Here is a 25,647-nt window from a genome sequence, read left to right as displayed (position 1 = left end):
TTCTGGACATCCATCATCATCCAGTGTAAAGCTAGAAATGGGACCCCAGATAATGAAACAACCTTGTTGGCTTCTTTCTCTTGGCTGCTGAACACTTGGTGGCTCAAATCTGCCAGCCACTCCTCCCTCAGAAGGAAAGCGCTTCCCTGAAGATGACAGCTTTGCAAACCCTCTGGGGTAGTTCTACTCGCTCCTACAGGGTCACTGTGAGTCCCTGGGTGGAATTAATCTGCTAACCAGAAGTTTTGAGGGGTCTCTTAGAAGCAGCTTGGGGATCTACTTCCAAAAAACCAGCAACTGAAAACTCTTGTGGATAACAGTTCTACTTTGACACGCGAAGGCTTGCCGTGTGTCAGGCCAACTTGATGTCAAATGGTTGGGATGCAGCTTAAATGCAAAGTGGCCAATGTAGGGTCATGTGTCCATTGGCCCTCTGGGCCCGTAGGCACCAGGAGAGTTGCCATATGTACCCCTTGTAGTTACAGCGACAGGACATGAAGAGCAGCTTCTTCCTCAGGGTTATTGGGTATTGCAGAGGGTGTCTTTTGAAACACAAGACTAGTGCATGTTTATGGGTATGTTAATGCAAATTAGTAAGAATGATATTTTTAGGAATTCCAAATATTGAGTCTTGGAAGAAGAGAATATTTTCCCTAAATGTTCCTCCGTGGGGACTGTTGTCTACAATACCTTGTGGGTGAAGCGGACATTTCTAGCATAACTGAGCTGATTAAGAACCCCCAGGCACTTCCTCTACCAGGTGTTAGAAATTTCAAGGGAAGAGCTGTGGGGGAGGGAGGAATTGTGGGCATATGATGTAGCCAGGACGGGAGGATGGAAGTAACAGGTTCAAAATACATCCCTGCCAGTACTTGCGGGGGCCGAGAATGTTGATTTAGGAAGATAAGGCCTTGCCACCTGATGAACAGGAGAATACAGCCTGCGTTGATTCCTTAGGCCAGACATGGGGGAGGAGTGTAAATGCAATTGGGGAAAATAAACCCTATTCAAATTTATCACCACTATTAGAGAAGGTTGGTTGAGTTGCTTATTGAAAGAGATTGGGCACTTTAAGGTTGGGAAATCTGCTCTTTGCCAGGGAGCAGGAAGGAACGGTGTGTGAGAAGAGCTCTGGGCTTGGATGCTGGGGACCTAGGTGCTCTGCCCAGCACTTTCACCAGTGACCTTCTGAGTCCACTCCTGGCGTCACTATCTGCCAGCTGCAGGTGCTTGTGCCCAGTGTTGGGGTTGCTTTTAGCTTCCGAACCTGATGACCCCACCCTTTGGACATTCGTCTCCTTTCAGAGCTGGGTCAAGACTCTGATGGAGTAAAGGAAAGGCGCTTGGAGTCAGGTGGGTCTTAGGTGGAAGGCCTTCCTGGAGAAACGGGAATCCTCGTCCGGAGTCTTTGTATAAAACCAGCGATACTGTCCAGCTCAGGCTGTCTGTGGTGCGCGAATGATGAGCTCAGCCTTTACCCGGGGCTTCACGGCACTCTGGGTTGTTCGCAGAGTATGGTCTTGTTTTGACGCTTGCTGGTATGTATTCCCTCAGTGAGTAAAACACGAACACATCCTGAGAGATGCTTTGCACTGCACACCAGTGGCTTCTCGAGCCTTGCATGGCACCTGCGCCCTGGCCTCCAAGGCCCACGTGCCTGAGATTGTGGGTGTGAATGTGGAAGACAGTGGTTACTTTGACAAGAGCTACATTTCAAGGAAGTTGCTATATAGCTGAGTCTTTTACAGCAAAGAGAGAGAGAGAGAGGAAGTTTTCACTTGATCCTTGTTTTCAGTCTGTCCAAGTTTATATTTCTGGATAAAATTGTTAGTGAAGAGGTTTATGCTCAAGATTCCTCCCTACTTTGTAAAGTGACATTGGGGCCAATTTACACTTTACAAGGTTCTGGGAATGGGGTAAGAAGTTGATTTGGAAACTATAGCCATGTGTTTTAAAACTTGCTGTCTCCTGACCCCGTCATTTAGCAACTAAATCTTACACTTTCTCATGGTGTGTTGACCATGTGGTTCGTGGGCATGATCGTGGAGCTTGAGTGCTGTTGGATCCCACTGTGTGGAAATTACTAACATCTTCAGACTAAGGCTGGACTGAAAACATGATCCGTGGATGTGGTTTCCACATTTGGGACCACGTGTATGATTTGTCTTTTGGACCTGCTCCTGCTAGCTAGCTTGTTTGTTTGTTGTTATAAACGCATTCCTGAGTGTCTAGTTCTCTCTCTCAAAGCATATTCTGTTGCCCCTGAAAATCATGCTGTAACATCTAACAGATAATGTTGGGAGGTAGAAAAGTGAGTGTGGGGCGGGGTGAGGGCTGTGCATGTGGGAAGGAAGGAAGCAACCTTCTTAGGACGCCCCTGGGCTCTCTCGGCATCAGTCCAGCCAGGGCTTCAGGGTGATGATGCAGAGGTGGTGACAAGCTTCCCAGGGGAAGCGCTTGGATTTCTCACTTGCCTTTTCAGAGGGAACGGTAGGTTGGCATCTTTTGCATCAATTTCCAGGTAACAGTAGGTGGGCCTTCAGTAGTAGCATTTACCTTCTAATGCCCCGGAAGAAATCTAAAATCATCAAATAAACCAAAAGGTGGTTCAGAGAGCAAATGAAACTTTACTCTCAAATTTGTTCTGATTAATTTGAAAAAGCAGAATGTGCTGGTGAACCCACCTCCAGAGTTTAGGATATGACATTTACTGAGGATTTTTGCCTTTACAACTGAAACATGTAGTTGAAGCTGCTTCATGCCTGTGTTGGCTCTTCAGGTGTTCATTTGAGCTCAGCTGTACCTGTCATTTACAAAAGCTGCTCATGCCCTCAACTAATAGGTAGTTTGACTAATAGATAGAACCGACTCACGGTGACCTCAGGTGTGCAGAGTGGAACTGCCCCACAAGACTGTCAAGGCTGAGACCTCTCAGAGCAGAATAGCTAGTAGTCAAGTGATTATATATTTGCACCATTCAATGAGCTAGTACCTCAGCTAGTGTGGGTGAGGCTTCAGGGGCAGGAGGAAGAGTTTAAAACTTTTAAATCCTTCAATCTACCTTTCCAAAATACCGAGTTGGGTGTTTCCGGTGTGACTGGGTTGACATCGCACAGTAGGGTTTCTAACGCTTTGTAATCTGTCATGGCAAAGCCAATATGATTTTATCAGGTAGATTGCTTTACCACGTCTACCACCTACAGCACCCACAAACAAGCAAATGAAGCAATGCATAAATCAATCTTTTAGACTGCGTGTGTGTGTGTGTGTGTGTGTGTGTGTGTAATGTATGTCTCTATATACATACATAGTTGTTGTTGTTAAGTGTCATCCAGTCGGTTCCAACTCATAATGACTCTGTATAATGTTTCTGAGAAGTGCTTGTTAGGCTTCAACCACCCACCTTGTGGTTCAAACCGACTCTGCAGTCCAGTGTATTAACCCTGTATTATAGATACAGGATTGATAGGAGAGTTGTTGTTGTTGTTGTCCTTAAGTGCCCGTCGAGTCGATTGTGACCCTTAGCGACCCTATATAGGGTTTCCAAGGAGCAGCTGGTGAGCTTGAACCACTGAATTTGCAGTTCAAATGACTTTACAGTCTGGCGCATTCGCCCCCAGCGCCACCCCAGGTTTTTAAAATTACTAGTCTTTACAATAATGTGTAGACTTTTCTCAGGTGTGTTTGAATCAGCAGCTAGATTAAATGTAAGTTCCATGTATTGTTTTGTGTAGCTGTTCTGTGGACCAGGTCTCCAGAAACCGGTTCTTCTAAAGTTTGTGTGGTAATTTGGTTAATCAGAATGTAAATTATCTGGAACACTTTGTTCCCCAGCCATCCTAGGTTAACACAGTTTACTTTTTACTGTGATATCTACACAGCAGTAAAAGTATGTTACTGTTAGGAGATGGAGCAATCAGAATTGATCATAGAAAAGAATAATGTGCATTCTAGTATGATATATGCTCTAAAATTAATGTTTACAAGTTCAAAGTGTGCTATGAGGACGTAGCCAGAGCATGGGAGAGGAAGGATGGGAAGTAGTAGATGGACAGCTTTCCAGGTGACAGACGACAGCTGTGGATGCCCACACGCTTAGAAAAAGGAGCAGAATTTCTAAAGGAAGGCATTTGTTTCTCAAGGGACAGTGTTGAAATGTTGTTAAGTGCTGTCTAATTCATAGTGACTGTGTAGGATTTCCGAGGGGCAGCTGGTGAGTTTCAACTGCTGACCTGCGGTTAGCAGTCCAGTGCTGACCCTACGGCACCACACCAGGACTCCAATACTCTACAATGTTGTTAGTGCTCCGGAATCAATTCCAACGCATAGCGACCCTGAACAGAGTTTCTGAGGAGCAGCTGGTGACTTTAAACTGCCAACCTTGTGGGTCCAGTGCTTATCCTATACCAGGAGCTCAAAACTACAAGTTTAAATACTACATTATGGTGGTTCACACTCACCAGCCGCTCATCGGAAACCCTACACTGTGGTGGTTCACACTCATCGGAGACCCTACACTGTGGTGGTTCACACTCATCAGAGACCCTACACTGTGGTGGTTCACACTCATCGGAGACCCTACACAGAGTTGTTATGAGTCAACATCGACTCAGTATCACTTAACAACAACAACACACTTTAAAAAACATAGACTTCTTTAAGAGCACAAGTAAGTTTAAATGTATAGTCAAAATTTAAGATTCCAAGAAGAAAATGAACTCAAGACGTTACATTGCAAAGAAGGGCAGAAAGGCAGCTCACTATTACCACAGAACTGAGATGAGACCACTCTTTCCCCGTGTGGCATTAGCAAGGAAAGGTAAATGGGTTCCAGGCAATTTTTCCTTTTTACAGGATTTGCCACTCTTGAGGCTGTATCAAAGACCATAGTGTTTCTGGATACATTTTTCAAAGGAGGGTTTCCGAAAGTGTTTTTGCAAAACTGGGAGATCGTTGAATAAGTGAGTTTCTTCCTAAGGTGGTAGCTTTGATGGAGCTGGTTTTAGTTGTATAGTCAGCATGTAGGATAAGCACAGGACTGCAGTTCAAATCTACCACCACTCTGTGGGAGAAAGATGAGGCTTTCGGCACCCGTAAAGATCGGCAGCCTCAGAAACCCTATACAACTTGCTGTGATTTGTATCAACTCGATGACAGGGTGTTTGGTTTGGGTTTTATTCAGCTCCCATGAAGACGCTTCCTGTTCAAGATGTAAGATATATGTACTGGTGTACACAGAAAATCTAAATTTCATAGGTTCTGTCAAAGTCTACTTTCACCAATATTTTATACATTTATCACAGTTTCCTGATAAACAGTTGTGTTGTTATTAACAAAATTTTACCAAAAACATTGTAATCTGTTGTCTAAATAAGAGTTTCCCTACAAAAAGTTGTATTCTATGAAGTCATTTCAATTCTTTTCAGTTGCCGTCCAGTAGATGCTGAATCATGATGGCCCACATGTGTTGGAGTAGAACTGTGCTTCATAGCACTTTCAATGGCTGATTTTTCAGAAGTAGATTGCTGGTGGCCTTGAACCTCTAACCTTTCAGTTAGAGGCTAAGCATATTAACTGTTTGCACCACCCAGAGACTCCCACTTAAATTAAGTTGACATAAATGTTACTGTATTTGGAGAAAGAATTTTGTGTGAATGTATTGAAACATTGCACTTTTTGGAAATGCAGTTTCTACCTAAATAAAAGTGGCAAGGTGACAACCACAGCTGTAGAGCACTGAGTTGTGAATGGGTCTGTGAAATAAACACAGTGTCAAGACATTGATACTTTGGTCAACACCCATCAGAGAAGTCATTGCCCAGAAATGGACCCCCCAGCGATTTTAAGAGATGATACTCAAACCAGAAAGCTGGAGACTTATCCCTCAGCGTTGGCCCCCACCCAAACAGAACAGCCCCCAATGTGTCCCTGTGGGACACAGGCCTGCCTTGTTAGAAAATCAGAAACATTTAGGAGCCCATAATGCTTTTATAGCTCTGTGTCCAGTGACAGACAGAGAAGCATGGGCTGTAAGCATGAACAACCAGACAAGTTATAAATATAGCATGCTTTCTCAATTCCACATCAGTTAGTCATGGAGGGACAGTGTGAGTTTTATAAACTTATAAGGAATATACAAACAGTTCCAAATTTAAAATAACTTGGAATGATTTTTAAGTGTGTGAAAAGAGTAGATTTTCCACCGTGCCCATCTAAGCATCCGAGACAGGCGGTACTAATGGTGTCTTCGTGTCTGCTAGTCACAGAGCTGAGGAAGAGTTTCAAGAGTTACTCATTCTTTCGTTTTTTCCTCTTTTCTGTCTTGAGTCCCTGCGTGGTACAAATAGGAAATGCACTCAGCTGTTCGAGTCCCCTCACCAACAGGCACTCAGAAGAACCACCTGGTCTTCTACCTCTGAAAACCCCCACAATTCCCTCTAACTGCCCAGGGCCACCATGAGTCGGAGTGAAATCAGTGGCAACTGGTTTTTCTTTTTTGAGGAAGATCCAGTGAGTTGTGTATAAAAGAGATTGTTGTGTGAGCGTGAGACTCCACGTGTACAAGCCCACCTTCTCCTGACTTCGTCACAGCTCCCTGGAGCAGTGAAGACCCCATCTGCTCACCACATCTACCCCTGATCTTTTCCCATTAGTGTCCTCTGCCTTTCCCAAATCTTTCTGTGGACTTTGAATATGGGTTTAGAAGGAACAATTTGTTGGACAAGTTTAAAGTACATTAGGATTGTTTCTATTAAGAGTAATCTGATCTATGAGAATCTGGTAGCTCTGTAGGTTGGTAGCTCAAACTCACCAGCCACTCCTTGGAAACCCTGTACAGGGTCACGAGATCAGAAGCAACTCGACAGCACTTAACAACAACCACAACAAGAGTGGGAAATCAAACTCGTTCCCCTTCCTTAATATTTCATTTTATTCATTTCCTTTCCCCTTATTTCTTCAGTGATATAGTTTTTAGCTATTGTGGCATTTAAGAATTAGGAAAGAAAAAAAAAATCAAGAAATTAGTATCTTCCCAAGCCTTGAAGGTATATATTGTTATTGTCAGGTGTCAAAAAGTCAGTTCTGGCTCATGTTGATGTTGTTGCTGTTAAGTGCCATCGAGTCAGTACCGACTCACAGCCACCCTATGCACAGTAGAACGAAACACTGCCCGATCCTGGGCCAACCTCACAATTGTAGCTTGAGTCCATCGATGCTGCCACTTGGCCAGTCCATCTTGTTGGGGGTCTTAGTCTTTTTCTTTGATCATTCACCTTACCAAACATGATGTCCTTCTCCAGTGACTGGTCCCTCCTGACAATATATCCCAAGTAGGAGAGATGAAGTTTGGCCATCCTGGCCTCCAAGGACCACTCCGGCTGCACCTCTTCCAGAATGGATCTATTGGTTCCTTTGGCAACCCATGGCACTTTCAATATTCTCCTCCAACACCATAACTCAAAAGCATCAATTCTTCTATGGTCTTCCTTACTCACTGTCCAGCTTTCGCATCCATATGAGGTTATTGAAAATATCATGGCTTGGGTCAGGCGCACCTTAGTCCTCAAGCTGACACCTTTGCTCTTCAACACTTTAAAAAGTTCCTGTGCAGCAGATTTGCCTAATGCAATATGTCATTTGATTTCTTAGACCCTCTATAGGGTTTCTGAGGCTCTGAATCTTTGAGGTAGCAGAAAGCCTCATCTTATTCCCAGTGAGCAGTTGGTGGACTCGAACCACTGACCCTGTGGTTCATAGTCCAGTGTTTATGCAGTGGAGACACTGTGTTCCTGAAGTGACATATATGCTACCCACAATAAATATGGTATTTTCAATAACCTCATATGCATGTGAAAGCTGGGCAGTGAATAAGGAAGACCGTAGAAGAATTGATGCTTTTGAGTTATGGTGTTGGAGGAGAATATTGAAAGTACCAATGGGTTGCCAAAAGAACCAACAGATCCGTTTTGGAAGAAGTGCAGCCAGAGTGCTCCTTGGAGGTTAAGATGGCCAAACTTCATCTCTCATACTTGGGACATATTGTCAGGAGGGACCAGTCACTGGAGAAGGACATCATGTTTGGTAAGGTGGAGGGTCAGAGAAAAACAGGAAGACCCCCAATGAGATGGATTGGCCAAGTGGCAGCATCGATGGACTCAAGCGTGGCAAGAGTAGTGAGGTTGGTCCAGTATCGGGCAGTGTTTCGTTCAGCTGTGCATAAGGTCGCTATGAGTCAGTACCAACTCGATGGCACGTAACAACAACCACCACAATAAGTCTACCACATTTTATCCACAGCTCTGAAAGACTTCATTGACCAGACATTCCTATGTAGGGTGAAGTCATTGGTAAAGTTTATCCTGTCCTAGACAAATGCTCAGCACAGAAAAGTGGTCTGAGTGGGTGCCTTCCCTCGCAGACATCACTGTTGCTCTTTATCCCCTGATACACATGCAAAAAAAGACAGCTTTTAGTCAATTTTATAGTGCTCTCAAGACCCTCTCTTTCTTTCAAATAAATCCAGAATGTGACTAGATTCTCTAGTACAAATGCCCCACATCACCAGCTGCCACCAATGAACCCTTGATTCTGATGACCACACATTAAGAGAAAGGCCTACAGCGTTGATTTTACCACCTGTGAATTGTGAACGTCAACCTCGATGAAGGACCCACAACAGGATGAACCAGAAGGTAGCTTAGAGATTACCTGTTATTGGAATGTTGGTATTAGTGCCATTGAATCGGTTCTGACTCATAATGACCCTGTATGGGGTTTCTGAGGAGTGGCTGGTGAGATTGAACCACCGACCCTACAGTTCAAACCTACCTTGCAGTCCAGTGAAATAACCCACAGCGCCACACCAGGACTCCTGTTATTGGACTGGTGGGGGTAAATGAGGAGTGACTGCTTTTTGAGGTAATGAAAATATTTTTATATCAATTATGGTAATGTTGGCACATCCTGTGCATATATAGAATTGTTCACTTTAAATGGGTGAGTTATACGTAAATCCTGTGTTAGTAAGAGCCCCAGAGGCCTAAAGAGATACACACTGGGCTTTCAACTACAGGGTCAGCTGTTCAAATCCACCAGTGCCCCCATGGGAGGACAATGAGGCCTTCTGCTCCCAGAAAGGTGTACAGCCTTGCAATTGCTCCATAGGGTCTCTGTGAGTGGCCCTGGGACTTGGTTGTGTGGTTTCCTGAGGGCACGGTCATTGGTCATTCATAGGTAATTGTCTTGCCCAATGGAGTGAGTCCTAACTAAGTCCTCACATGAGAGAGGCCGCTGCTTTAGTATTGTCAACAAATGGGATGGGACTCATCTGTGCCGATTTGTGCTGGGAAATGCCCTGCAGGGTTCATCTACTTGTTATAACTGAGTAAGTGAAGAAAGCTGTAAGGACTGCATATTATCTTCTTTACATAGCCCGGAACTTGAGCCTTGTTCGGAGTGTGAGATTTCATGAATTTTAGCCTTTGACTGAGCCGTACCCTGGGATAAAAAGGTGCTTGGACTAATGATTTATTTCTTCCTGGTAAAAAGCAGCTTAAGAAGAGCCCGGTAGTCCTTCTCTTCCAGAAACCAAAATAGCTGGAACAACATGCTGTCTCAGAACAGTGGGTGAACCAGGTGCTGCTCCTGAGTAGGAAGGCAGTCTTGTGCTGTGTCTGGAGGGTTCAGCCAAGGGGCTGGTGAAGGAGCATTGTCATTGTCTCACTGTAGTCAGGTGGGTCCAGTGTGTGCACTGGGACTCCAACTCGTCCCTCCCGCTACCCTCCCCATAGGTCCACAGTGTATGCTGGGACTCCAACTCGTCCTTCCCGCTGCCCTCCCTGTGGTAGCTGCTGGGGTCAACTCCTCTTCTTGCCAGGCACGAGACCCAGACACCCTTTGGACCATGTGTTTCTCTAGAGCACTTGGACTTACGTACAATTCACTTTATGCCATTAGGAAGGGTGCCCACCTTCTGTAAGGATCACTGGTGCTTTACTAAGTTGTACTTCAGCTGCTTTGTATTTTGATTCAGAAACTGAACTTTACTTGAACATCCATGAATTATTTCTATTCTTTAGCAATTAGTTGGGCTTAAAAGACAACAAAGAAATATTTGTCATTGAGTTGATTCTGACCCACGGCGACCCATGCGCCAGAGGAGAACTGTGCGCCGTAGACTTTTCACTGGCCAAGTTTTCAAAGCAGATCCTCAAGACTTTCTTCCAAGGCATCTTTGGGTAGATTCGAGCCACTAACATTTGAGTTCGTATCTGAGAGCTTAAAGTTGTTGAGACACTTAAAAGTTGTGTGATTAGTGACCCCTCGGGTTTGTTTTGTTGTTGTTCCTTGTGAAGAGGTAGGGATCTTCCTTTTTCATCCAGTAGAGCGCTTTATTAACATGGGCTTTTACAAGTAATTTTTCTTTAAGATTCTTAAAGACCTTACTGGAGAGAGCAAAACAACATCAAAAAAAGTGTTAAATCCTAAAAGGAGTTTAATAAGGATTGTGGGAAGGGAGAGTCAAAGCCTGGTGTGTGTGACTTTCTCCTCTCTACAAAGCTGAAGAAAACAAGTTTTGAAAAGCTGTGTCTTGTTTTTATGTGATTGCAGCCTTTTCAGTGGTGGATGTGGGACATGTTAACTTTTCCTACAATTTAGATATGCTTTTGTTGTATTGCTGGTCATTGTAAGAATTCCGGAAGCATAGAAGGACCCCATAGGCAAAATCAACATGCGTTCTCCTCTCTATATTTGTTAGGGTTCAACAGCATCAGCTTTCCTCTCATCTTATTGTTTTAAGGTAGCACTGCCTTTGATCACTCTAGGTCTGCCCCTCCTTCAACAAAGCAGGGAAGGGGTTCCCTTCCTTTGCCCTGTGGTGCCATCATTGGGATTTAGGTATAGTGCCGAATTTTAAGTTTTGGCATCCATATTAAGCAACCATCCATCTGCTGGTGAGACACACTGCCCTGGGCTTCTCAAGAAATCCCTTAGTAGTGCTGAGCACAAATAATACTTATATACATTGAGATGAGGCATGTACACTGCCAACCTCCCAGAATCCTCTCAGGCTAGTGCCCAGGAAGGTGAGTGCTGGCTTCCCCTGCAGTGGCCCCTTGCTGATGGAGTGTCTGCTCTAGAAAACAAGTCGCCCCGCCCCTGGTGCACCATGTTCTGTTCCCCAGAGGGTGTGCCATGTGTCTGGGTGCTGTTTGCATCATCTAACATACAGGACCTTTTCTCTGCTCCCTTTAAAAGCAATTATTCTGTCTGTAGTGAAAAGGATGAGGACAGGCATGGGTCAGTTGGCTTTCACTTTCTATGTAGGAGATGTGGGTTCAATTTCCCATCAGTGTGCACCTTGGGCAGCCGCCACCCTCTGCCAGCAAAGGCGTTCTTGTCGCTATGATGCAGAACACTGTGTGTCTCAGCTTTTAGACTTAAGTGGGACGAGGAAGAAAGACCTAATGGTCTTCTGAAAACCAAAGAAGATGCTGTGGGCCACAGTGGTCCAGTCAGGAGCATGACGCCAGATCAAGCAGCATCCTATGTGGGCAGTTGGACACTGACTCAGGGTCAGCTAGCCAATACCAATTTCAGCTTCATTAATGTGCTTTCTGAAGTGTCTCCCATGACTGAAGTAAAACCCTATGTGCCCGCCCTGTGTCTGGGTTGAGTTAAGAAACGAACTGACCTCACATTTCTGTTTAAACACCTCTTTGGGGGCCTGAATGGATCACTGTGCAGTGGGCACAGTGAGAAGGGGACAGAAATGCAAAATATGAAGATGCTTCACACTTACTTTTTCTTTTACCTGTTGAAATGCCAACATTTGCATTTGGGTGTAACTGACTTCAAGCATGTGCCTCGGGATATTTTTCTGTCATTTTTAAACATTCTTGAGTGTTCAGTACTAGTAGTTATTTGATATTAACATCTATTACTCATAATGTTATCACACATTGTATTTAAATTGTAAGTGAGAAAAGGGGCTTTATCAGTAGATAGAGGGATGGAAAAGTCTTAGCTTTGCGTTGTTCCAGTTACTAAGCCTGCGGGGGGGCTACTGCCAGTATTTTCTTTATCTCCTCTTTTATTACCGGTGATCTAATTTTTTTTCTATTATGTATTTTTATTTTAAGAAAAACAGTAATAGGACCTTCATTAAGTAATGCATGTTGGAGTAAATTTCTAGATATTTTAATAATTTTGTGTTGCTTTCCAATTCTGAGAGCATGTAGGAAACAGATAATATGAGTCAGTTGCCCTGTTTTGTTGTTTATACTTGATCTGTGAGTAAAGTCAGCACTCCACAGAGCATAATCATGGCAGGACTGGGGTGACAATAAACGTCAGCTCCCCTGTTTGGAAGATGAACTGTGGCTCTGTGGTTAGGGGATACAGATCTCACTTCACGATAGCATGGAGGGGCTTTTGTGTCTATGACCTATGGTCCACCTGCACATCCACTTATCCTGTATTAAGACTAGAACCATCGGTCATAGTAACTTCTCCATGATTTACTACATCAGCAAGTATAAAGAAACTGACAGCTGGGATCATTGCTTATTTCTCAGCTGGGAGGTAGAACTCTGATGTTACTGTTGCAAACACAAATCCCTGTGGTTCTTACACATTACCACATGGTCCTCAAACAAGGTGAATAGGATCACCCTCCATTTAAAACATGAGAAGAGAAAGGGTTAGAGCCACTCAGACCGAAGGATGAATACATGCAGGGCCGAGACTTAAACTGGTCTCCCGACTTGAAGCCCCGAGTGTTCCCCCTGCCGTGGTGAAACTTGGACTCTGGTCTACAGAGGACCAACATCAAGTCTGAGGAAGTACGGAGGGTACGTGTTTGTCCTGGAGATTTGCTTGGAGTTGTTGGTTTTTCTTTACTTGCTCAAGTGAGTGATCTGGTGCTGGTGGTCGTGAAGACCCAGAACTGAGTCTGACCCTGTCCCCTCTGTCCACAGTGTGCCCCAGCGCGTGTGGGAAGCGAGCCTGCTCCGAGAACAACGAATGCTGCCACCCTGAGTGCCTGGGCAGCTGCAGTGCCCCTGACAACGCCACGGCCTGTGTGGCCTGCCGTCACTACTACCATGCAGGCACCTGCCTGCTCACCTGCCCACCCAACACCTACAGGTTTGAGGGCTGGCGCTGTGTGGACCGGGACTTCTGCGCCAACATCCCCAATGCCGAAAGCAGTGACTCTGAGGGCTTTGTGATCCATGAAGGTGAATGTATGCAGGAGTGTCCCTCGGGCTTCATCCGGAACGGCAGCCAGAGGTCAGTGTGGGAGTGGAGTCCCAGTCACTCTGGTGGCTGTCAGGAGGAATGCTGTTTCCTTCCTTCTGAGAGGGCTAGCACGGTGGGCTTCATGCTGGAGTCCTGACTTCAGGTCCCTGCCCAGTTCAATTGCACAGCCATCACTCATTTCTCAGTGGGAGTCTTTCTGATGCTGAGCAGGTAGAGAAGGAAGAAAGGTCTGGCAGTCTGCTGTTGGTAAATGAGCTAGTGGAAGCCCCGTGGAAGCACAGTTCTCTTCTGACACACCTGGGTCAGCAGGAGTTGAAATACACTTTAGGACAAAAAAGTTCATTCTGGAAGCAAAAGAAGTCAAGTTTAGGTTGTTGTTACTATGGCAGCTGAGAAATTCTGAGAAAAGTGAGTTCAGCCACGCAGGCCTGACTGATGTCTCCTTCGGGGCTAGCAGCCTCTGGGACTCTTACACGGCTGGGTTCTTTAGAATAACGATTCCATAGATATAATTACCGTTAGACTTTGGCCTGAGGTTTGTGGCGGTCTAGATCTGTAAATCAAGTTCACAGCATTTCAGGTAAGTCTTTATAAAAGGGGCTCTGTTTCTGCTGTAACATTTGGAGACATTGCTTCTGCCACGCTTACCTTCACAGCCACCGTCAAAGATGAAACTCACATTTTTATCATTATATTAGATACGTACCAGTAGTCCCTGCAAGCATGAACACTTAGCGTTCAGAAGGCAGACCTGACCCTCTGTTTGTGGAAAGCCCTATGGAGCGCTTCTACTCACCCAGGGTCACCGTAACTTGGAATCTACCTAGCGACAGTAAGATACACACAGCAACTTTCTGGGGTTTTAGTTTTTGTAACTATTGGAATAGTGAAATAAGTAAATACTTCCAAATGATAACTGAACCAAGGACTCCAATGAGCCACCAAGTCCACATATTCCACCCCAGGTAGTATACCAAGTTTTAGTCATGTTTCCTGAAGTCTCAGAACAGGTAGGCCTTTGCCAGTATACAGTTTGGACCTCACAACCATGCTGTGTTCCTCCTGGGAGTGGGATGGGGACAGAGGAGCGGTACCTCAGCTTGGTGTGGTAGCATCTGTGTCCTATGGGCCTGTTTACTAAGATGTCTGGAAGCAGTCAGTCATTCCACAGCTCCCCAAATAGTAGGCAGAGTAGAAATGCTGTCTTTTCACAGGGCTCTTGTTTCTTCTTACGAATCGGGCTGCGAACCTTAGGGTCAGCGGTTCGAAACTACCAGCCGCTCCGCGGGAGAAAGATGAGGCTTTCTACTCCCGTAAAGATTTACACCCTTGGAAACCCTGTACAGGGTCGCTATGGGTAGGACCCGACTCGATGGCACTTAACAACAACAACAACAACATTGTTTCTTCTATGACAGAAGAGAATTGAGCCATTTCTTCCAGCCCATTCTTTGAGTCTGTTCAAAGCTATTGATGTACCTTTCTTCTCTTAAATATCACACCATCAGGAAATCTTCCCCCTGGCAGCCTTTAAGGTCTATGTGATGCTCACTTTAAAGTTTATACTATACAAGCCTTCTCGGTTCGAGAATGAATTTGAGGAAGCATCTGATCAAAGCACTGGGACTCCTGGTGTGACACTGTAGGATCAGCACTGGACTACGAACCACAAAGTTGGTAGTTCAAATCCACCAGCTGCTCCTCAGAAACCCTACACAGGATCACTATGAGTCGGAACTTAACAGTCAGAGCATTTCCTTGGAAAAACATTTAACTGCTGAATTACTCTTAGATACTTTGAGAAAGATGCGTGGTTTAAAAATTGTATATTAAAAATTAATGGGGGGAAATATAAACACTTCATAGCCCAGAAAGGTCCCTCTTGGGCTGGCAGGCCAATGATAGAGTTGTCACCATGCATGTGGGAGAACCAGGCTAAGGTCCAGGCTAACGTGCTCCATGTGGAAGTCACATGGAAACTTACATCCACACGAAACCCTAAACATGACTGTTCATAGCAGCTGACTGGCAATGACCCCAAAGTGGAAACAACCCAATGTCCTACACTGGGTAAATGATTAGACAGAATCTGACAAGTCCACATCATGGATAACAAAGAATGACTTACCGATATGCAAAATGGAGGTGCCTCAATGGCATTAGATTGCTGAGTAAAGAAGGTTCATTTTAGAAGACACGTCGGTCTTACTCTCTTGTGTAACGTTCTTTCATTATAAAGATAGAGAAGAGACTAGTGGTTACCAGGGATCAGGGATAGCAGAAGGAAGGATATGATTATGAGGGGCAGTGTTTGAGGTCAGGCCATGGCTGCTCTGGGGGTTGCACAGATCTACAGTGTGACAGAATGCCAGAACTATGACACACATGGTAACAAAGTCGGTTCCCTGGTGATTGCATTATTATTATTGTAAGCATTGGAGGAACTGGATGAAGGCACCTGTGACCTCCTGTCCTAATCTTTACTATTTCTTGTGAGTCTATAATTATCTCAAAATGAAGTGTTTTTAAAGAGACTATGTGGGAATAACCCAGTAGGTAGGTCAATTAAAAACAATAGAAGACCAGGACAGGATGCTGCGGAGAAGACCCTACCCCCCTATAAATGAGGATGCGGAGCATGGTGTCTAAGGACATCCACCTTCCTTTGGGACACCTGGTGCTTGCTGGAACCTTTGGAAATCTTTCCTCCCATTTTTCCAACATGTAATAGGAAAATGCCAGAGAAATTTTCTTAAATAAAGCAAAACAAAGCCCTACATCTTTGCCTTAATTTTCCAATAAGTATTCTAGAGGGAAAACAACAACAACAAAAAACAGACTCTAATAAAAAAGAGCTATGTTGTTGTTAAGTGTGGTTGAGTTGGTTCCGATCCATAACAACCCCATATAGGGTTTCTGAGGAGTGACTAGTAAACGAAACCACCGACCTTGCAGTCCAGCACATTAACCGCAAACACCGCACCGTAATGACACTATTTTCTCTAATGTTTTCTAATCTTCATGAAGTTTTAAAGGTCAGCTAACCACAGTACCATAAATGTCATCACTTCTAGCTCACTGTTCTGTTACACACACATCACATAAAATTGTAATGTCCACTTTGTTTGGAAATCAACACAATTTTCTAATCTTTGTTCCATGTAAACTACAGAGCCAACAGTTTCAACAGCTCGGAGTGGCTTAGCGTTGTTGTTATTGTTGTTGTTATGTGCCGTGGAGTCAGTTCCGACTCACAGTGACCCTGTACAGGGTTTCTGAGGCTGTAAATCTTTACAGGAACAGAAAGCCTCATCTTTCTCCCACAGAACAGCTGGTAGTTTCGAACTGCCGACCTTGCGGTTCACAGCCTGAGACGTAACCACTACGCTACCAGAGCTCCTTGAGTGACTTAGCGTAATGTCCCCTCTTTCTCTCAATGACGCAGTGTGAGCAGGAAAAGTACCAGTCCCTCCTCTGCACCTTGTACGCCACTCAGTTGTCCTTGACTCTCAGTGGCTTGGGGCATATTGAGACTGGCATTTGAAATAGCTTATTACAAAGTAATGGAAAATCTTGCAGAGAAAACAGTACTTGGATCAATTTACAAGTTTCTGCAGAACACTGTCAGGAAAACCATTTGAGTCATGCCTTGGTAAGGAAAGCATGGACCTGTGCTGTCCCTACCACATGCCTTTTGAACCCTGCAATGGGGCAATGGCTTCAGGACGTGGGCTCCTGGTGGTGGGAGAGATGCCGCCATCCCTTCGCTGCCCCTATTGGCTCTCCAGGGGGGCCCAGCAGAGGTCACGCCATGAGAAAAGCAGCTGTTTTCCTTGGGATCCTCCAGGGTTTCCTTTCTGCCTGAAATTCCTCCCATGTGGAACCAGCTGACTCCCCAGTCGACAACCTATGATACACACATCCCTCAAGGATGCATCATGGGTCTTGTCTGGAAACAAGCAGTGGGTATTTCCTTTGTAGGCACTTTCTCCTTTTGGTTGTTCAGTGTGGATTCTCCCAAGTAGGCTTGGGGATGGAGACACCCTCAGACAACACGAATGCTTTAACACTAATTGCAAACTGGTTACTTTTTGCAGTGTGTCCTGTAAAACCAGCAACTAAAGACCATAACCTTACAATTTTTCAATATGAGGAGACAGACTCAATTCTCTGTTTTGGTTGGTTCTTTCTCTTCAACAGCATGTACTGCATCCCGTGTGAAGGTCCTTGCCCCAAAGTCTGTGAGGAGGAGAAGAAAACCAAGACCATTGATTCTGTAACTTCTGCACAAATGCTCCAAGGTTGCACCATCTTCAAGGGCAATCTGCTCATTAATATCCGGCGAGGCAGTAAGTATTTTACCCACTGGGAGACATGCCTGGGTCTCTGGGCTTGCTTTTGTTGTAACTTCCCTATCCCTGAATCACAACTAAACTGCGGGGCTGAAACACAATATGAGGGTTATGCCTTATACACAAGGGCTCTCCTTGGGGTTTTCCTCAATGATTACAAAACACCTTTAAAGGCATTCTACTTCCTAGCCACTGGCACACAGTTAGTCCTACAAAGACGATCACCGCTCCTTTAGTTAATCACAGCTTACAAAGGAGAGGCACTTCCTAACACACACAGATCCTGGATGAGACAAATGGATCAGAGCTACAGCTGGGCTGACCTCCTCTGAAGCCAAACCCAAACATCTTTGAGTCGAGTTTGGTTACATGGATGATGCTGTGATTGGGTAAAGAACGGGTTTAATGATACCTGACGGAGCCCTGATAGCATAGTGGAATACACACTGAACTGCTATCCATGAGGCCAGCAGTTCAGTCTACCAGTCGCTCCTTAGGAGATGTTTCTGGTCCTGTAAACATTTACAGCCTGGGAAGTCCTAAACGGGGCAGTTACAGGTGATACACAGCCATACCACCATGACTGACCACCACTGTAAAGATTGGTTACGTGCGAGAGAGGGCTTGGGCTCCCATTGTACTTCAGAGAGCTGAAGAGATGAAAGTGTGTGCCATCTTGGGATCCATTCTCACCCTTGCAGGATTACCACCTTTTACAGCAGACAGCATTCCTGGTGAACGATCCTCTTAGCTTTTAGATTGCATTTGTGTAAATCATTTCCCATTAATCTCTTATTCTGTGAGACTGACCCTTCGGACCTGTAATTGACAAGGGTTATGAATACTATTCTTGCCTTAAATCCTCTGTCACTGAGACCACCAAGGCACTGGTGGTCTCTCAAGCTATCATAAATGGAGTCGAAAGACCTTGAATTGGAAAGGAATTACTTACAAATCTTTTTTTGAAGAAATTTCTTTTATAGTTAAAAAAAAAAAAAGACTGACTTATTTATTGTGAAATTTAATTTTACTTAATATTTTTAAATGTATATGTTATCTTCTTAAGTTTTATAGATGGCAGAAACAAGTTTTTTCTTGTCAAAACACTCTCTACCCTTCCAAAGGGAGGTAATTTTGTCTCCACACAGCTAGACCATCTTACCTTCAAACTACCTCTAAAACTTTATTCTTTTTCTTTAACTTCTATAGAATTCCTAATTTATTTTTAATTTTGTCATTTCCTAGAAAATGCCTTTTTAGTGTCTAATCCTTTGCCATTTTCTATTCTGATGTGTAGCACTGTAGGCTAAGCACTGGGCTGCAAGGTCAGTTTGAACCAAAAGGTTAGAAGTTCAGATCCACTGACTCAGCAGCACTCAACAAAGAAACAGGAAACCCTAGAGATAAAAGTGTAATCTGTCGAGGAATCTTGGAAACATCACACAGAGTTTATTTTAACCAGTTGCAAAAAAGACAAATACAGTATAATTTCAATTATATGAAATAATCAGATGTGTGAGGGGCTTAAAAGTGTTTGTGGAAAAGTGGAATTAAACGGTGGAGTTTTTTTCTGGAACTTTCTCAAGCCCATCCTATGGAAACCAAAGGTGATCAGTGGTTAGTAAGGGTGGAGAGGAGGAGGAGGAGACAATCCTGCTTAGTGGTACTGAGTGTAAGTTAGTGGTTGTGGAGGCATTTGGGAAAGGTTGCAATAATGCAAAATGAAACATGTAACCAGAGTCACTGAATTACACATATGTTGTCATGTGCTGTCAGGTTGGGTTCGACCCACAGAGACCCAATATAGGGTTTCCGAGCAGCAGCAGCTAGTGAGCTTGAACCACTGACCTTGCTGTTCAAATCGACTTTGCAGTCCAATGCACTAACGCACAGCATCACACCAGGACTCCAATTATACATATTGTTGTTGTTGTTAGTGTCATCTGATCGGTTCTGATTCATAGGGACCCTGTATAGAGTTTCCAAAGAGCGGCTGGTGTACTTCAACTGCTGACTTTAATCTACCACTCGCCTGCCGGTTGGACTGCGGTGGCTTGTGTGTGGCAGTAATGATAGAGGCTATGCCACTAGCATGTTAGGGACCAGCAGGGTGGACACCTTTCAGCTGAGCTTCCAGACTAAGATAGACTAGGAAGGAGGAGAGATAAACGACTTCTGAATGTTCCCCCAATGAAACATTAGGAATAGCAGATCGCTGTCAGGTCAGAGTGTCAGAAGAGGAGCCCTCAGGTTGAACTGGGAAGAGCTGCCTCCTCAAAGTAGAATTGACCATGACGATACAAATACAGTAAAGGTTTGGTACCTTCTTTTGCTGATGGGGCACAACTCAGAATGAAAAGAAACAGCTATAAACATCCTTTAATCATCAGAACACGAAATGTATGAAGTATGAATCTAGGAAAACTGTAAATTGTAAAAAATGAAATAGAATACATAAACATTGATAACCTAGGCATTGTTGTTGTTGTTAAGTGCCATTGAGTTGAGTCCGATGCATAGTGACCCTGAATAGGGTTTCCATGGAATGACTGGTGAGCTTGAACTACCAACTTTGTAGTACAGTGCATTAACCCACAGGGCCAAACCAGGACTCCATCGTAGGCACTGGTGAGTTGAAATGCACTGGCATTGGCCCTTTTGCATCTGACAATTATATGATTTACTATAATGGGAACAACAAATTAAAAAAGAATGGTGTCACGTTCATTATCATAAAGAGCATCTGAAGACCTATCTTGAAGTACAGTGCTGTCTGTGATAGGACAATAGCCATACTCCTACAAGGAAGATCAGTTAATACTATTATTCAAATTTACCTGTCCACCACTAAAGCCAGTGATGGTAAAATTGTACTCATGGTGTGGTACTTGTGGAGTCCTGGGGTGGCGCTGTTGGTTAATGCTCCAGACTGCAAAGCTGTTTGAACTTCAAGATCCTGTAGTTCAAGCTCACCAGCTGCTCCTTGCAAACCCTATACAGGGTCGCTATGGGTTAGAACCGACTCGACAGCACTTCACAACAACAACAAACCTTGTTGAATTGGTGAATGTTTTGTTGTGTGTATTTTCACCATAATTAACTAAAATGAATTTGTGGAGAAGTGTAATTTGAGAAGGAATTGGTACATATTCATGCATTGTGATTTAAAGTCTCTCCCAGTTTAAGTCCAATACAGGAAATTAGTCAGATTTAGTAAGATGGGATGTCTCATGGAAAGTCATTTACCTGGTGTTGACTAAAATGCATACATCCTGCCCGCAAGATTAAAGAGTTCTTCCTTGAAACAGCAACTGCAAACTGTCTTTAGTCTTTATACCTTGCATTTCTCCTCATTTCCTCTAGGAAGACCACTAAAGTGTACATTAAGCATAGGGTCTTGTTGTTAAGTCAGTTCTAACTCACGATAATCCCATGTGTGCCCAATGGGGTCCTCAAGGGGCTGCCATTTTGGAAGCAGATCATCAGACCTTTTGGGTTACATGTCCAGCTTTGAACAATTGTGCCACCAAGAACTCTATAACCCTCCAGGAGAAGACCATTTTATTCTTCTGGCTGTATCAATTCAAAATAAAACATTAAATGTTGTTGTTGTTAAGTGCCATGGAGTCGATTCCAACCCATAGCCACCCTGCATAGGGTTTCCGAGGCTATAAATCTTTACAGGAGCAGAAAGCCTCATCTTTCTTCTGTTGAACAGCTGGTAGTTTTGAACTGCTGACCTTGAGGTTAGTAGTTCAACTCATTACCATCTGCTATCAGAGCTCCTTAAAACATTACATAAACCATCAGAAATTACACACAGTGAAATCCCAGTAATTGAACCATACCCAATTCATTATAGTAGGAGAGCACTTCAAAAAGTTCATGGAAAAATAGATTGAAAAAATAATGGAATCTTTCCCTGAACTTTTTGAAGCCCTCTTTAGATTTATAATAATTTTGGCGTAAGTTGGACCGAAGCTTACTTTTCACTGGCTGTGAGAAAAAGATAGGCCCGACAAGATGAAAAGAAACAAGCTATTTTGATATTGTTTTCGCCTATACATTCACAACTACTTTTCCAACTCTTCTAGTTTTGAAACTAATGCAAGTGCATGAGAGAGAATGTAGAAACACAGAAAAGGATTTTTAGATCACCTCCAATAGCCATTGTTAACATTTTGGTGTGTTTTCTTGGTAGGGTGGAATCATTAAATATAGATTCCTGTACCTTAGAAACTAGAATGGAAAGGTGACAACAGCAGTGAAGAGATGGAGAAAATGGTGTCGCTTCAATCGTGCACCATGGAGGCTGTACTGTGTGTTGGCAGATTGTGGTAGAAGATCTGTCCCTAGGTTTCTCAGCCCTTGCTAACTGGCAGTCTGGCGTCCATGATTCTGCATTCTGCTAATCAGCCTGGGAAACAGTAGCGCCCAGCCCCACAGAAACTGTCTGTCCTCTGGCCCTCATGCCTTGTCTGGGACTGGTGTGGAAAGACAGGCAGGCCTTTTAAGAAAGGGTCCACCCTGAGCGTCTCAGTCTCCCCGCCCACATCCTTGTTTTAAGGGTTTTTTTTTAAGATACAAACCTTGAAAACTTTATGTGGAGTAGCTAGCCTAAGTCAGTCACAAACGGACAGATATTGTATGGTCCTTATGGCGCTGTAGGATAAGCACTCAACTGCATTGTTGGTTTGAACCATAAGGTCAGCAGTTCAAATTCACCAGCCACTCCTTGGAGACCCTACACAGGGTCACTATGAGTAAGAACCAACTCCACGACACTTAACAACAACAAGTTATATTAAATACCTCAAGTAGGCAAATGTGCAGATACCAGAGTTTGCTAGTGGTTACCAGAGGAGACGGGGAGAAGGGAGAAAAGCACATGTCTTTGAGTGAAGGATGCTGAGCTTCTGTGGTGGAGATTTGGAAATGGATCCCGTGACCCTTGAACAATGGGGTGAGCATAATTAATGACACTCAACTGTAGATGAGGAGATTCTTAAATGATAAATATTCTGTTTCATCTACAAGGGGAGTCATAAAGCATCATTAAAACTCGTTGTTGTTGTTGTTGTTGTTGTTGTTGTTAAATGCCGTCGAGTCAATTCTGACCCATAGCAACCTTGTATAGGGCTTCCAAAGAGCAGCTGGTGAGCTTGAACCGCCGACCTTGCAGTTCAAATGGCTTTGCAGTCTGACGCATTAACCCACAAAGCCACACCACAGAGCCACACCAAAACTTAATTAAACAAAAGTATTAAGTGTGAAGCTGTTGCTTCTTGATTTATCCTCCATCTAGGTCTGTCCTCATTGGAAGGTGGTGTTCCCAGCTTTCTAACCATTTCTGGAAAAGTGGCATCCTGGGGTGGTGCTGTGGGTTCATGTGCTGGACTATTTGAACCACCAGGTCAGCAGTGTAAGCTCACCATCTGCTCCTCAGAAACCCTACGCAGGGTCACTATGGGTCAGAACCGACTCGAAGGTCCTTAACAGCAACAACAACCCTTTCTGGGAGAATTCTGCACTCTTGATTTACACTACATTCAAAATGACAGTTTGACATCCTTAAGGGCTCAAATTGTGTGAAGGGGCAAGCTTGGGCTGTAGAGTGGATGGGTAAGGTTTCCCAACAAAATTCTTGTAGACAGCCCTTGCTACCATCAGAGAATGAGCCGGTGCAGCCTCGTGATGGCAAAATGATCCCAGTGCAATTTTCCTGGCCTTGCTTCTTACCCGTGCTGTTTTCCATTTCTGCAACTTCTCCCTAATAAGTCCCTGTGATCGCCCTGTGTCCTTAAGAGAAAGACTGTCAAGATTATGTCTTTGGAATAAGAAAAACAAGAGTTGTCATAAGTTTCTGAGCTGACCTCTGTGCATTGAGTTTAACTAACCCTGGAAACCCCTGGGAAACCTGTGCTTTGATGGGACTTGTGTTTTGAAGGCATCCAAACAAAACTAAGGAGTCCTAGCGTGGCGCTGTGGGTTAATGCGCCAGACTGCAAAGCCGTTTGAACTGCAAAGTCGGCAGTTCAAGCTCACCAGTCGCTCCTCAGAAACCCTGTATAGGGTTGCTATGGGTCGGATCCGACCCAACAGCACTTAACAATAAAAAACAAAACTAAGATACGTATACATTGAGAGAACTGGTGTGCAGCCATCCACATACCACAGAAACGTCTTTTTAAATGTTTTGTTTGGAATAAACTTGTGCAGGTGTAAACTGGAACCCCAGTTGTTGTTAAGTGTGTCCAGTCAGTTTCAACCCATAGTGACCTGGTATAGGTTCCCAAGGAGCAGCTGGTGAGCTTGAACGGGCAACCTTGTAGTTCAAACCAACTTTGCAGTTCAGCGCATTAACCCACAGCAATACTGTTTTACTTACACTCAGAAAGTTACCACAATAAAAAATGTTAATAAACACATAGAGTTTGTCACCCTGAGTCTATGTGAACACTTAGTAACACTGCCCCTTCTTAATTTAGATAACATTGCCTCAGAGCTGGAAAACTTTATGGGGCTCATCGAAGTCGTGACAGGCTATGTGAAGATCCGCCATTCCCATGCCTTGGTGTCCTTGTCCTTCCTGAAAAATCTTCGCCAAATTTTAGGAGAAGAGCAGCTGGAAGGGTAAGTGTTCCAAATGCCATGAGCTGGCATTCCCGTTTTACAAAATAACAGTGTGCCTTTAAAATTCTGCGTTACTCAGCGAAGATCCATGTTTTCTTTTTTTTTCAATAGAAGGAAAAGAAATGTGTAGGTGAAGCTGGTACGACCTGTGGGGTCACCTGTTTGTGCACTGACTTTTGTAGAGTTGTGATTCTTTGTCATTAGGCGGTTTGGTATGTTTTCAATCTTACTGTGTTGGTCATCAGCCAAAGTTTGCATGTCTAACTGATGGCCCTTTCTGCCAAGTGATAGGAGCCCAGTGGATAAACTAACCTCCCAGAGAAAGTGCCGTTCCATACCCCTCTTCCACCTCAGGGTACACTGGCCCCAGACGCACCACAACTGGTCCAGATTTGCCCAATGCACTGGGACACAAGAGATTGGGACTTGTGTTGACAGCTCATTTTGTGATAAAGAAATCTTGATTTACAAAATGGATTTCTTAGATTTGTTTCTAGGATTCACACTGTTGGTGGGATTTTCCCTTCTACAGGGATGTGTCATGTACTAGGAGCTCTAAAGTAACTGTAGGCTTTTCACTGGAGCATAAAGCTAATGTTTACTGTGGGCACACCTTCTTCTCAGGAGTGAGTCCAGATGTACTTTCCTCTTGGTATCTGCCTGCTTAAACACAGCTCATGTTTGACTTAACCCTAGCATGTTACATCAAAGGAGATAGCTATTAATGACTATATTCCTATAAAGAGAATGTGGGGAAATAATTCAGTGGGAAAAGGCAGGTGGGGATGGCATGGGAAAGGTGGTCCTTGCTGACTTATTGGCCTCAACGGCCTGAGGTCACCACATCAGGGTTTCTTTACAGCTAATTCCTAGTCAGTCTTAAAGTCTTAGAATTCCACCATCTCATAGGGCTGAAGAGAGAGGGAAGTTCTGCAGTCCATCTTTGAAAATCACACTGTCCACCAGCTGGACGCACTGATGCTTGAGGACAAGTTCATTCTTCTGCAGATCCCAGAAGGCAACCCTGGACCTATCTGAGAGTGACTCCAGTCCCCTGTGTGTCAACATGGGCGCTGCCATCGGATCTGGTGCTTAGGGAATGTTGTAGTGTCAGCTTTCTGGACTGTGGTGCCTTGCTATGCCATTAGTATTTTGAATACCAGCCGGGTCACCCATGGTAGACAGGTTTCAGATGAGCTTCCAGACTAAGAAAGACAAGGAAGATGGAAAGTTGGACTACTTCTGAATATTTAGTCACGGAAAACGTTATGACTAGCAGTTGAACACTGTCAGATGTCACCAGAATACTGACTATTAAAACATGATGAAGGAACACCAGAATATTGTCGGATATAGTGCTGGAAAATGAGCCCCTCAGGTTGGAAGCCACTCAAAATAC

General features: G+C 44.2%; 1 protein-coding gene across 1 annotated transcript in view; it reads left to right on the top strand.

Annotated features, from left to right (window-relative positions):
* Positions 1–25,647, top strand: part of IGF1R (insulin-like growth factor 1 receptor) — a 382,740-nt gene that overhangs the window by 300,055 nt on the left and 57,038 nt on the right. Inside the window, exons 3-5 of the mRNA XM_006870698.1 lie at positions 12,981–13,293; positions 17,464–17,612; positions 24,104–24,248. Of these exons, the coding sequence (XP_006870760.1) occupies positions 12,981–13,293; positions 17,464–17,612; positions 24,104–24,248 (607 nt within the window). The remainder of the gene's footprint in view (positions 1–12,980; positions 13,294–17,463; positions 17,613–24,103; positions 24,249–25,647) is intronic.

Source organism: Chrysochloris asiatica, unplaced genomic scaffold (genome assembly GCF_000296735.1).
Source record: "Chrysochloris asiatica unplaced genomic scaffold, ChrAsi1.0 scaffold00148, whole genome shotgun sequence".
NCBI classification, from domain to species: Eukaryota; Metazoa; Chordata; class Mammalia; order Afrosoricida; family Chrysochloridae; genus Chrysochloris; species Chrysochloris asiatica.
This window is presented reverse-complemented; position numbering and strand designations above follow the sequence as displayed.